Source organism: Bufo bufo, chromosome 6, assembly GCF_905171765.1.
Source record: "Bufo bufo chromosome 6, aBufBuf1.1, whole genome shotgun sequence".
Taxonomy (NCBI): domain Eukaryota; kingdom Metazoa; phylum Chordata; class Amphibia; order Anura; family Bufonidae; genus Bufo; species Bufo bufo.
In genome coordinates this window covers 115082195-115096828 of record NC_053394.1, presented here as the reverse complement: position 1 = coordinate 115096828, position 14634 = coordinate 115082195, and the positions used below count along the sequence as shown (strand labels likewise).

Genomic DNA, 14634 nt, shown 5'->3' with positions numbered 1-14634 from the left:
CGTGGCGAATTGCTTTAAAAAACTGCTATTTCCTGGCTGCAGAGAGCATTTACAATAGCATAGAACACTGTGCCTTGCAGTAACACGCATAGGGAATCTGCTGTGGTAGGGAAACAATACTGTCAGTCAGTATGACATGTAGATGACAGGCGTCGCTCTTAGAATCACTGCACACTTCACTTATTTGGGCAGTTATGGGGCCAAAACTGACCAAATAACTCAAGTGTGAACTCAGCCTTACAGGTCAATGTTAGCTCCAGGTATAAAGAACCGTGCAGAGGCCCAAGATCCTACTGTAGCGTGAAAGAGCGCACTCCTTTTACACCAATTCAATGATTCCACATAGATCTCTACAGAACCTGTTCTATTAACCCCCCGACAGAGTGGAGTGGGTTTCAGCAGTAAGTTTGTGTTGACGTCACTGATTATTTTGCCCTTTCTCTGATCCGTCAGAACAATAACCCCCAAAAAACGGATCCTGTCTGTGGAGCATCTGCCTTCACTTGGTCATCATTTGGTGAGTAATCCATCAGTATTGCTGAAGCCAAAAAAAAACAGGAGTGGATCCAAAACAGAGATGACACATGAATGGAATATTTGCATGTCTTCTGTCTTTTGAACCCACTCCTTCTTTTGGCTTCCAAATCATAAGCTAATTCTGAGGCAAAATAGGGACCATGTCATGCAGGCCTTACAGCTGTTACATGATTACAAGATCCGTTGTGCGTCTCATTTTTCCTTCCTTCTGACCCGATCCTCACCCACCACCCCCCCATACCCTCAAGAAAGATGGCGGCCCGGCGCATGTGCAGACTGAAAGCCGGCCGCGGCCGCTGTTCTCAGTAAGGTCTCTCTCCTCAGGAGAGGAGAGAGAAGTTGAAATTATGCCCCGATCGGGTCCCCCAGCACCCCGATCAGGGCAATATGGCCCCCAGATGTGTTAAATAAAGTTATTAGGGCGCCCCCCTCATCTAAATAAAAGAAAAGTACAAATTTTTTGTAAGTGCATCCAAAATAAAGTAAAGATGTGGAATGTGTATATTTCTGATAAAAATATTGAATAGTATTTATGTATGTATGTGAAATATTGCAGTTGAAAATAGGAAAATGTGCCAATTTTTAAAAATTTTCATAAATTTTCACTTTTTTAATAAAGATACGCATATTTTATCGGTAGAATTTTACCACCTAAGTAAAGTACAATATGTGACGAGAAAACAATATTCAGAATTACTTTGATGTGCAAAACCGTCACAAAGTTATTCTAAGCTAAAATGACACGTCAGATTTCCAAAATTTGGCTTGGTCATTAAGGCCCAAACAGGCTTGGTCACTAAGGGGTTATAAGTCTTTTCTACCACTGTCCCTAGCGCCTGCTGACGTCTCTCCCTGAATCCAATGGCTGAATCCAAAATGGCTTAGGCTATTTATAGGGCTGTGACATCACAGGGCTGGCTGGCTGCTGACTGGTTGCATGCATGGCTTTGTTGGTGATCCCTTGTTTCCAGAGTTCCTTTCTCCATGTCCTAACACATGCAGCAGCCATTTTAGGAAAAAATGTGATTCGTTACCACGAAGTGAGAGGAAATTTGGATTAGGTGCGAATCAAATTTTTCCTGAAATTCGGATCGAATTCCTCTTCGTCAACTTCGATCCACTCATCTCTAGCAAAAAAGTCGTTACCCTGTGCGATACAGCACAGGGCAAGGGAGAGCATCGGAGCATGAAATGATCCAATGCTAATATCAGGGGGCCTGCCTGGGTGAAAATGGGGATATATGCCCTTTAATCATAGGGAAAAAACTGTGCAATTGCACCTGGCCAACCAGCAGAAGCTAATATGACTCCTACCTGCCAACCGTCCTGGATCAAGCGGGACAGTTGGTAGGTGTTGTGAGGTGAATAAGATATTAGTTTATGTGTATTTGTATGTCTCTGTTTTCCTGCTGGCCAGCCATCCCATGTCTCAGTTCACTATCACTTCTACAAACTAGTGCATCATTTACACCAGGGATGCCCAACCTGTGGCCCTCCAGCTGTTGCAAAACTACAATTTCCAGCATTCCTGGACAGCCTACAGCTATTAGGGCATACTGGGAGTTGTCGTTTTGCAACAGCTGGAGGGCCGCAGGTTGAGCATCCCTGATTTACACTAACATACAGCATTACCACTAGGGATGAGTGAATTAACTTTGGATGAAACATTCGATTCGCATAAAACTTCGTTCTAATACTGTACGGAGCAGGAACTCCGTACAGTATGTGACACAGTGAAGGGTTTTGTCTGGGAAGGCAGCTATTTTCCTCCCAACATGTACTGCTGGGCTGGTTTCCAACCAGGTGAGGTCAAATACCGGACCAGAGTTTAAGTGTTAGTCCGGGTTTTGGCAGCACCTGGCTGTCCTTAAATAGGCAGCTGGGCTCAGCAGCTGAGTCTCTTTTTTGGGATCTGAGGTTTTGTGCTGGACTGGAGGGCTGAGACGCATGTGCAGGAGGAACAGGCCCCCTAAAGCCTACTGTGGACTACTGGATTCATAACTGCCAACAAAGTGACATGTTGCAAATTGAACTTTCCATTTGTGTGTGAATTAACAACAAAGACTCCAAAGTGACGTGTTGTTTTCTGCAACTGCCGCAAGTGTGAATAAACACTGAAGTTTGAGTTAAGAACTTGTCTTTTGCCTCTGTACTGCGTCCGCTTACCTTATCTACCAGAGCAAAACCCCACAAGTATTAGAATGTATTGGCTCCGATGATTTAATTTGTACGGTAAAAAAACATTTCCCGAACTTGGGTTCGGTTCCAAGGTACCATATCGAACCGAACCTGAATTCGGGAAATGTTTTTTTTTACAGTACAAATTAATTTATGAAGTTATTGCGCGAAGTCTCGCAAGACTTCGAAAAGTAATAAATTCGGCTGATCGGAGCCAATACATTCTAATACTGTACGGAGCTCCTGCTCTCTACAGTATTAGAACTAAGTTTTATGCAAATGCAGCTCTAAACACAAAACAGGTGCAAATCTTTTTATTATACCTTATGGGTCCATTCACAAGTCCGCAAAATGGGTCTGCATCGGTTCTGCAATTTTGTAGAACGGTGCAGACCCATTCATTTTCAATGAGGCCGGAATGTGCAGTCCGCATCCGCATTTGCGGATCCGCACTTCCGCATTCGTGCTTCCGTTTCCGCCAAAAAATAGAACATGTCTTATTCTTGTCCGCAGTTGCGGACAATATTAGGCATTTTCTATTATAGTGCCGGCGATGTGCTGTCCGCAAATTGCGGAATGCACATTGCCGGTGTCCGTGTTTTGGGATTCGCAAAACACTTACGGACGTGTGAATGGACCCTTATATCTGTGGAGGCTCCAATCCTGGTTTTGGCTCACAATCACCGATGGAAATAACTGACCAAAACACTGGCGTGTGTATTCTTCAACATGTGCCGGCGGGCCTTAGAGGGTGATAGCAGCATGCAGCTGATTAATCCCAGATGAGCCAGAGCTGCAGTCAAACTATTTCTTTGGTATACTTTGGCTATTTCATGATATACAAGTGAAGTAGATTGGAACTTCCTATTTGATGATATAGTTATTATGGCTCATCTGTAACATTTATGTTTTGGAAATTTAACCCCTTAAGAACTGGGCACATTTTCATTTTTTCCTTCCCACATTCCAAGATCCATAACTCAAAATTTTCGATTCACATAGCCATATGAAGGCTTATTTTTTATGGTACAGATTGTATTTTTTACTAGCTTTACGGTATTTAATTTTCCATATCTTGTATTTGAAACTGGAGAAAAAAAATCATTGTGGGGTGAAACTGAAAAAATCCCCACAATTTCAGCAAGATATTTTGGGTTTTGTTCACTGTGCAGTAAAAATGACATAAAATTCTTATTCTGCGGGTCAGGACGATTACAGTGCTACCAAATTTGTATAGTGTTTATTTTGTTTTACTGCATCCCCAAAAAAAATATATATATATTTCCAAATAACTTTCATTAGTTATAATGGCTCGTTTTGTCTGGGGAGCAATTATTAGGAGAAACAAAATGGCCGCCGTCCTGTTAAAACACACAAAACCTGTCCTAATCACACAGCAGGACAAGTTACTTCACAACACTGAGAGAAAGAGCTGCTTCATCCGCCTCTCTGCTCTGTTTGTCAGGGATTATGATCCTGAATACAGTTTAATATGATATTTAACTGAATCCTTGTCGAAATGGATCTCATCAGGAGACATGAAGTACAGAGAAGACAGAGAGGACATTCTGTGGTAATGGAGACTGCATACAAGAGCTGCTGCTTATTAGCCACATCTGCTCATGAACTCCATTCCTACAGAGAGTCAGCTAAAGATCTTATCATTTGTATTCAGGATCATAATCTCTGGGAAGTAGAGAGGATGAGGAGGCAGCTCTTTACCTCAGTGTTGTGAAATAACTTGTCCTGCTGTGTAATTAGGACAGGTTTTGTGTGTACTAACAGGATGGTGGCCATTTTGTTTCTCCTAATGATTGCTCCCTAGACAAAACAAGCCATTATAACTAATGAAAGGTATTTGGGAATATATTTATAACAGAATATTGATGTATTTTCATTTTCTTTATTCCTGGAGAACCCGTTTAAGGGGGCATAACTACTGTAAGGGGTGCACAAAGGGGGTCCACTCATGAAATGTCTTCACTGGGCCCACCAATGTATTAAAATGACCCTGAGCAAAGGGCTTCTTTTTCAAGAACAGTATATGGGTCTCTTGCTCCCAAAATAGATCATGCAATACCTTTTTACATTCCAGTCTGCCAGAAATGGTGAGTTACTGTATGAAATTCATAAGATCAATCCTTTACTTGCAATCTAAAAGTATTTGCAAACCAGGTTCTGTCTTGAAGTGTTTGGAAATTCTAAGCAGGGGAAATTTCTCTAGGTAGTTTGTAGGATACATTGATCACATAAGGCTATGTTTCAATTAGCAATGGAAATCAATGTTCAACCTGCCACAGTATCAGTTCATGGTACTGTTATGGGGTAGTGCGATGACTAAATAGTAGTCCTTCTGCTGGTTCCACATATTGACATTAGAGATGTCGCGAACATAAAATTTTTCGTTCGCGAACGGGCGAACCAGGCGAACCGCCATAGACTTCAATAGACAGTCGAATTTTAAAACCCACAGGGACTCTTTCTGGCCACAATAGTGATGGAAAAGTTGTTTCAAGGGGACTAACACCTGGACTGTGGCATGCCGGAGGGGGATCCATGGCAAAACTCCCATGGAAAATTACGTAGTTGACGCAGAGTGTGGTAAGTTGAATTCGCAATGCGATTAATATAACCTGCATTAATCGCATTGTGAATTCAACTTAGAGCTAAGTTCCCAATGGTTGTATTGCTAGAATTGACGAATATAACGAATATAGCACTATATTCTCAATCTTCGTTATATTCTAGCAATACAACCATTAGGAACCCAGCTCTAAGTTGAATTCGCATTGCGATTACAACTTAGTCAAATTTGTGACACTGCAGCTTCAGAATGAATCTAAGATGGATGCTGTCCTTGCATTTGATAGGAGGTGGGAGGGTCTGGGAGGGAGGGTATGCTGATTGGCTGGAATGTGTCTGCTGACTGTGAGGTACAGGGTCAAAGTTTGCTCAATGATGAGCTAGAAACCCTGAACTGTAGACTGAACTCTAAACTTAGACTGAATACTGGCACATACCTATCGTATTTCTTTACGTTTCATTATTTTGTCTTATTTTTATCTTTTAAACCCTTACCATATACTGTTAGAGATGAGCGAATTGAAGTTGATGAAGTGGAATTCGATCCGAATTTCAGGAAAAATTTGATTTGCACCGAATCCGAATTTACTCACGCTTCGTGGTAACCAATCACATTTAAAGTGGCTGTTGCACGTGTTAGGACATGGGGCAAGGAGCTCTGGGAACGAGGGATCACCTACAATGTCATGCATGCAGCCAATGAGCAGCCAGACAGCCCTGTGATGTCACAGCCCTATAAATAGCCTCAGCCATCTTGGATTCAGCCATTTTCCAGTGTACTTAGTGCAGAGAGAGACGTCAGCAGGCGCTAGGGACAGTGCTAGATAAAACTTTTATTTTGCTGTATAGAAGTTCAGGGAAAGGATAGGGAGGAATCATTCCACAGTATTGAAGCAGAACAGGGTTCAGTAGGGGAGTTTATAGCCTGGGTAATAGGAACACTCCTATTACACCTTGATGCACTGACTGCGGATGCAAATTGCCATTATACAGCTCTGTAATTCCAGAAAACCGTTCTTGTTATTGGGGTGCAAGTGCTGTTTGATACAGCCATTAACAGGGTTTATTACAAGGAAATATTTCTACACCTTATTTGCCCTTGTGCGGTGCAGTTATATGTTCTAAAGCATTTTTTGGCTTTCATTAGTGGGAAAAAGGGCTTAATAGCTGTTGTGTGGTGAAGTGAGAAAATTTCAGCCCTTTTTGGCGTATATTAGTGGCACAAAAATGTATATTATTTGCTGTTCAAAAGTGCAGTTATATGTTCTAAAGCCCTTTTTGGCGTGTATTAGTGGCAAAAAAATCTATATTATTTGCCGTTCAGCGGTGCAGTTATATGTTCTAAAGACCTTTTTAGCGTGTATTAGTGGCAAAAAAATAAATATTATTTGCCATTCAGTGGTGCAGTTATATGTTGTAAATACCTTTTTTGGCGTGTATTAGTGGCAAAAAAATATATATTATTGCTGCCAGCCAGTCGCAGGGGCAACAAGTGAGGTGCACGGTGGACCGATGAGGGGCCAAATAGTATAATACACAGTTCATCAGTTTACTCACGGTTAGCAGATAGCCTCCCTGGGCTGGCAGCACAGTGTTGAGGTGGACAGCACGATATCCTCCGGGGCACGCTCAGTGGTAGGAAGCATCAGCCAAGATGCTGGTTGAGGTGCCCTTGATGTTAGGGGTGCTTGGGGTGCTTGTTGCGGCTGAGTCCTTTGATGGTTTTTGTCGTGACGCCAGTACCGTTAATGGTGGTACAACCATAGGTAGTAATAATGAGGTAGACAGTGGTAAGATGCAACTCACAACTTTTACTTTGGATGTCTTTTGGTTGCAGCAGTACAATTATGCAGTCTCTAGATGGTACAGAGTTAATTCTGCAAATCCACTGTTTTATGCTGTTTAGGTTTCTTGGTTTTGGAGCAGTGGGTTACTTCAATGTCAGTGGAACTTTTGGTGAGGTTGCCGGAGGCTAGGGTATCCTTCAACTAAAATATCCCAAAGGTCCTTTATATGCCTGAGTTACGGCTTTTATCCTTTGGATGAATTTGAATTTGTCCTTTTCTCTTGTCCCTTTCTGGACTAGAACTTTTCTTCAGAGCTGAAGTGCTGGATCTGCACCTTTTCACTCTCTCAGTGTCAATATACACACTGATCTTCACACTGACCTGTGGTCTCAACTGAACGTGTAACTACTCTGAACTTACCTGTCTCACTAGGCCTGACCTGGATATATATAAGACCCAAACTTTATCCCTCTAGTGGTGGGATGTATAAATTGCACCTAATAGGCCTGTTAACAGGGATTTTGCAGATACATAAATGCAAAGTTATACCATACTGTACAATGCAATTGTTAGGATCAAAAAGTATTTTTATAGCAGTGCCCACACACACGTAGTGGGACGCTGCATTATTTGCCATTCTGCTTTGCAGTTATATGTTCTAAAGCCTTTTGTGGAGTGTATAAGTGGAGGAAAGTAAGGGCCTATTTGCCGTTCAGCAGTGCAGTTATATGTTCTAAAGCCCTTTTTGGCATGCATTAGTGGCCAAAAAAATCTATATTTGCCATTCAGTGGTGCAGTTTGTAGAATCTGTGGGCAGAAGGTGAAGCGTGGCCAGGGTGCCAATGTTGAGTCAACATATGCAGCGTCACCATAAAGTGGGCTGGGAGAACCGTGGCTCCAATGTGGTGGTCCAGCCTACAGCAGCAACCGCTGCATCACCCAGTGGCATGCACCCGATTTTAACCAGTCAAGGCTCCACCACCTCAGCCGAAGGGAGCTGTCTGTCCTTCCCATCATCTGCTGGTCCTGATGCTCCTGCTCCTACTCCTTGTCAGTCATTCCGTCAGCAATCGATCACCGAAGCGATTGCCAAGACACTACAGTATGCACTCATCCAAAGGCTCAGAAGTTGAATGTGCTCCTGGCAAAGTTGCTGGTGCTGCAGTCCCTCCCTTTCCAAGTGGTGGACTCTGCACCTTTCAGAGAACTGATGGCTTGTGCCGAGCCATGGTGAAGAGTCCCAAGCCGTAATTTCAATGCGTAAAAGACAGTACCAGCCCTGCACACATATGTAGAACAGAAGGTGGGCTAGCCCTTGAGCCTGTTGGTGTCTGCCAAAGTGCACGGCAGCGCCGACTTGTGGAGCTATAACTACGGTCAGGGACAATACATGTCCTTTACTTCCAACTGGGTGAATGTGGTTCCTGCACAGTCACACCCAGCAACTTAGCCAGGTGAAGCCGCTTCCTCCTCCACGTTCTCACGCCATTGGTCCTGCGACAATGTCTGCCTCTGCCTCCTCATCCTCCACCAAGTCCTCAGCCTCCACTGCAGGGACAATTTACAGTGCCCCTCCAGCATACATGTGCAGGGCATGGCGGTGTCTGCACCTCATTTGCCTGGGCGAACGGAGTAACACAGGGGAGGAACTGCTCCGTGTCCTTCATCAACAAATCGAATCCTGGCTTTCTCCGCAACAACTCAAAATCGGAACCATGGTGACCGACAATGGGAAGAACATGGTGTCAGCGCTGCGTCAAGGTGGCCTGAGCCATGCGCCCTGCATGGCGCACGTGTTCAATCTGATTGTCAAGCGGTTCCTGAAGTCTTCCACCAATCGGCAAGACATCCTATAAATGGCCAGGAAGCTTTGCAGGCACTTCAGCCACTGGTACACCGCAAAGCACACCCTCCTTGAGCTGCAGAAGCAGAACGTTATCCCCCAACATAGGCTAATATGCGACGTTTCCACCCGTTGGAATTCCAATCTCCATATGTTGGACCGACTATACCAGGGCTGGCCAACCTGTGGCTCTCCAGCTGTTGTAAAACTACAACTCCCACCATGCCCTGCTGTAGGTTGATAGCTGTAGGCAGACAGGGCATGCTGGGAGTTGTAGTTTTGCAACAGCTGGAGAGCCGCAGGTTGGCCATCCCTGGACTATACGAACAGAGAAAGGCTATAAATGATTTCTTGATGATCCAAGCGGACAGGAGTACTCCCCTGTGTAACTTTGATGTCAGCCAGGACTACGGGATGAACAACATCATTCAACTTTTTCTGGAGGTTGTAGCTACAGAAGGAACAATTGCCACATTTGTAGTTACCTATGGGTACCTAGTGGCTTTAAAAAGGTGCCACACATTAAAGGATGTATTGGTCAGCAGCCGTTTAGCTGAAGACAAGGCAACAAATTGGTTAACCAGCAAAAGACCCATAGGTAACAACAAATGTGGCAATTGTTCCTTCTGTAGCTACAACCTCCAGAAAAAGTTTTTTTTACCATTGGAGGCATAGATGATAAGGTAACCCAGTTTATCACCTGTAAATCGAGTTATGTTGTATACGCGGTCACATGTCGATGCGGTGCGTTTTATATTGGAAAAACTATAAGGCCTCTGTTTGAGAGATATAGGGAACACTTGAATTCAGTAAAAACTGGTAAAGGATGCCCCCGCCTCATCGACCATGTACTGCGTTCACATGAAGGCAATGTTAACTGTTTTAAGTTTGCAGGTTTAGAGACAGTACCCTCTCCCCTCCCCCCAGTGCAAGGCGGCGATAGACAAAAAGAAGCCAGGTGGATAATTTGCACCGAGGCCGCTGGAGCACTGGGACTCAATGAAAGAAAAGATCTTAGTGTTTTCATATAATGACAGTCCATGCTCCACATAAAGGGAGCAAACAGTTAACTCGTGAATGCAATTAACTTTGTTTTTAATTAATGGGCGTCACACGCAGTCTCTGCAGATGACGCATAAAAGAGGCGCAGATACACTGCCCCCTCTGTCAGTAGCCGGAAGAAGCGCAGCAGCACTCTGTCAGGCGCTCTGTGATCTGGTGTCCATCCCAGCCCTTGCTTTGTGTCCATGTGTGTTGGATGAATAACGAAGCATTTTAACTGCAGTGGTGAGTGCCGCCTGTCATTTCTTGTACCTGCAATCAAGTTTTATCTTGTGTTTCCCTGAGCTGAGCACCATGTACACTGCATATATAAGGTTCGCTGGATGTTTGTTTGGCAGTAACAGTACCGAGAAGTGCCGCCCAGGACTTTTCTTTCTCTCCCCTGCATCACACTTGAGTTATTTGGTCAGTTTTGGCCCCGTAACTGCCCAAATAAGTGAAGTGTGCAGTGATTCTAAGAGCGACGCCTGTCATCTGCATGTCATACTGACTCACAGTATTGTTTTACTACCACAGCAGACTCCCTATGCGTGTTACTGCAAGGCAGAGTGTTCTACACCTCTATAAGGCTCGCTGCAGCCAGGAAATAGCTGATTTTTAACGTGATTCGCCACGAATAAATTCGTATCGAACCAAATTTTTTCGAAAAATTCGGCAAACCAGCCAAATTGAATTTGAGAAATTCGCTCATCTAAATGGGTGATTATTCCACAGACATTTGCCAATTTTGACTTTAGGTGTAACTTACCTTTAAATGTCACACAATGTGACATACGCCATTTAGACAGTTGAATTTTTCTCTTTATGTTATTCGCTAATAATGAATGAAATCTTTATCTTGTTACATAAATTTGAGAGTTAAAACTATAAGCTGGGTAAGAGAGGCTGCATTATATTCCAAGCATTTAATGATAGCTCCCCGATCTCTAAAAACACAAATCAGCAGACAGAAAAAAATAATGACTCTGCACTAAGAAATTACTGTCTTTATACTGGGAAATGCTTTCTTAAAGTGTGTCTCCAGCAAACTGCTACAGGATGGAAAAAAGCAATTGATTCCCAGGGAAAAATTAATATAAATACTGACAGTAATTAGGATAGTAAGCATAGTACCTACTATGAAAAATAATAATATTGGTGGGAGTATAGCAATAAGTGACCCCAAGAAAACAAGAAATTTTAAGCTAGTGAGCCCTCATTCTGGTGCAGTTGAGGCAGACTGTAGATGGGGTCCATGGATGGGGTCATAAAGCGTATGAGAACCAAAGCCTCCAATTCTACCTGGAAATTTTCCATCTGGTTGAGTTGGGAGCTAGTAATTGTACGGGATAAGTTCCCAAAACCAATATTTTCATAAATATTTAGACCTGAGTTAGTTTTGAGGCATTTATTTTTGCATTCTCTCAGATCTAAGATCAAATTACTTACTAACTTTTCTAAGGCTACTTTCACACTAGCGTTCGGGTGTCCGCTCGTGCGCTCCGTTTGAAGGGGCTCACGAGCGGCCCCGAACGCATCCGTCTGGCCCCAATGCATTCTCAGTGGAGGCGGATCCACTGAGAATGCATCCGCCTGCCAGCGCTCAGCCTCAGTGAGCGGACACCTGAACGCTGCTTGCAGCGTTCGGGTGTCCGCCTGGCCGTGCGGAGGCGAGCGGATCCGTCCACACTTACAATGTAAGTCAATGGGGACGGATCTGCTTGAAGATGACACTATATGGCTCAATCTTCAAGCGGATCCGTTCCCCATTGACTTTCAATGTAAAGTCTGAACGGATCCGCTCAGGCTACTTTCTGACTTAGAAAATTTTCTAAGTAATAATGCAGACGGATCCGTTCTGAACGGATGCAAACGTCTGCATTATCGGAGCGGATCCGTCTGATGAAACATCAGACGGATCCGCTCCGAACGCTAGTGTGAAAGTAGCCTAAGCCTTGCACCCAGGGGCGGACTGGGAATTTAAAGTGGCCCTGAAAAAAAACTAGAAATGGTCCCATGTTGTAGGAGGATTCAAATTGACTGAAGGGTAGGTAACACAAGTAGGCCAGCAATACTGTAGTAGACCACAAAATAACAAAACCAAATGCCACAGTGCAGCACAAAATACTGCCTCCCCTGCTGCAGTATTTAACTGTATACCCTTCCTGAGGATGGTGATACAATTGAATTCAGGACGGCACCTGTGACTGTTGGCTAGGTGTATAAATACCTGATTCTCCTAGCATTAATTAATGCTAAGAGCATCAGATCATTATGTACACAGATGAGAGCATCAGATCGTTATATACAAAGATGGCATGAAGAGAGCACAGGTGGCCCCCTGTGCATCTTCCCACCGGGAAATTTCCCTGTAGGGTCTATGACGAGTCCGCCCCTGCTTGCACTTTTAATATAACTTCCAGTCAAACAAGGAGATTACTTGAACCCAATTAAAATCAGAGGGATAACTTGTAGCTCTGTACCTACCATGTTCAGCTTATAATGCTGTTGTCTTCTTATGTGGCAGGGAGGTCTTTGGGCCTCTTCAAGCACCAGGACCAGGGTACAATTGCAACCTCTGCATCCCCTCACCATTGCTATGGTCCTGAGATGATTGTTGTCTCTAGTTTCTGATGTAACACAATTATACACTACATTCATGGCATTTATTCTAAGCATTGCTTTTTCTGCAGAAATTACATGCCCAAATGAACACACATTACATTTACAAGCCTCATGTGTATGCCGAGGAGGGAGAACTTTCTCATGCTTCTTCTCTGGAAGCCATCAGCATCCCAGGGAGTAGTGTTAACCTGTCAAGTCTTCAGAGCTTTGGGTCTAAGTTCAACATTCTGGAGAACATTTGTGAAGACCACATGGTGAAGGTTCCCACAACTGAACTTTAAACAGAAGAATATTATATGTCAAGAAATCAACATATCTAGGGAAATATCTACTGAACTGATCTCAAATAAAAGCAACATGTTGCTTATGTATGGTGAGATCTGATGTTGAAAATGGAAGATGACTTACAAAGAAACATCTAGCGTTATATATCCCTCATGATAGGTTGGTCTTATCTTCTTGATGTGCAGGTGTTGTGCTCTTGATGGGGGTCTCCATAACTGTTTATCCAACTTGCATTTTAAACTGAATGGAGAAGATGGTCCCAGTTAACTGATGCATCTTACAGCTGTCATCTCTATTGAGTCAACCTAGGACGTCAGGTGAAGATTTTTCATAGCATCTATCTTCTCAGTACCCAACAAATGGGTGGACTGATTGTATAATGGCTTCCAGTTATATAAAATGGACAAGTGCATGTTGGGAGGTGGGAGACATCATATGACATGGACATGCTAGTAGAAAAAATCCTTTCTTTACCCTAACTACTTTATCCTAGCCTTTTGATTCTGAATCTCCCATAATGACTTAGAAGTCATCTGCTGTGCTCATGAATGCAATCTTCTGAATGAATAAAGACTTCAGAAACATCTCTTTTCATGCCCAACTAGCAATCAATTCTACAAAACTAAGGTTTGATTTTCACCGCTGTATTAACTGTCCATGTAAACAGTTACGGTACAAAAAAAAAAAAAAATCACATTCAATCTATGTTCCTACTTAATTCAGAGGAAGAAAAAACCCACTGTAAGATTTGCCAAGTACACCATATTAGAGGAAAAATTCCTTCCCAACTAAAAATATTAAAAATAAATACCTGAATTAATGTCCATTCACCAGAAATCTAGTGCACTTAAAAAGGTATTGTCCATGATTTTGACATTTGACATTGATGGCCTATCCTCATCAATATTTGATCGTGGAGGTCTGACTCCAAGGTATCTCGCCAATCAGCTGTTTGAAGAAGCTGTGGCAATCCAGTGATCATTAGACAAGTCTCTGTACTGTTTATATACTTGTACTTGGTTATTAGATCACCCCTAAGCCATCTTTTCCCAAACTGAATAACCTCAAGTTTGATAACCTGTCTTAGTACTGCAATTCACTACTTCCCTTTCTTACCTTGAGCACCCTCCTCTGCACCCTCTCTAGTTCAGCTGTGTCCTATACACAGGTGCCTAAAACGGCACACAATATTCCATGTGTGGTCTGAAAAGTGGTATGTATGGAGGCAAAGCTATGTTTTTGTCATGAGCATTTATACCTCTTTTGATGCATCCCATATTTATATTTCCTTTAGCAGCAGCTGCCTGGAACTGGCAGTAAAATTTATTATCCTCATGTCTTTTTCTGGGGCAGTTTTTTCCTGTGTTTTACCATTTAGTGTATAATTGTACATCATCTTTCCCCAGCCTAAGTGCATAGATTTACATTTATCCACACTTCATTTGGCATTTCTTCACTCCAGCTTTCCCAAATCCCTTTGTAATATTACATTTTCATCTTCTGTGTCGGTTACCTCCAAAAATTTGCATCATCTGCAAATACTAAACATTTACTGTGTCATCCCTTTACAAGGTCATTATAAACATATTAAAAAGAAGAGGGCACAATACTGACCCTTGTGATACCCCAATGGTAAACGTGACCAAGACTGAATATCTAACTACCACTATTTCTATCACTGGGACATTTCTTAACCCATTTAACACATATTCTGCCATATTTCTAGTATTCTCATTATACATATGTACTAATCTT

General features: G+C 42.9%; 1 protein-coding gene across 1 annotated transcript in view; it reads left to right on the top strand.

The window, feature by feature from the left end:
• Nucleotides 1–12875, top strand: part of LOC121005564 (cadherin-like protein 26) — a 93863-nt gene extending 80988 nt beyond the window's left edge. Inside the window, exon 21 of the mRNA XM_040438340.1 lies at nucleotides 12663–12875. Within this exon, the coding sequence (XP_040294274.1) occupies nucleotides 12663–12875 (213 nt within the window). The remainder of the gene's footprint in view (nucleotides 1–12662) is intronic.
• The last annotated feature ends 1759 nt before the right edge of the window (nucleotides 12876–14634 follow it).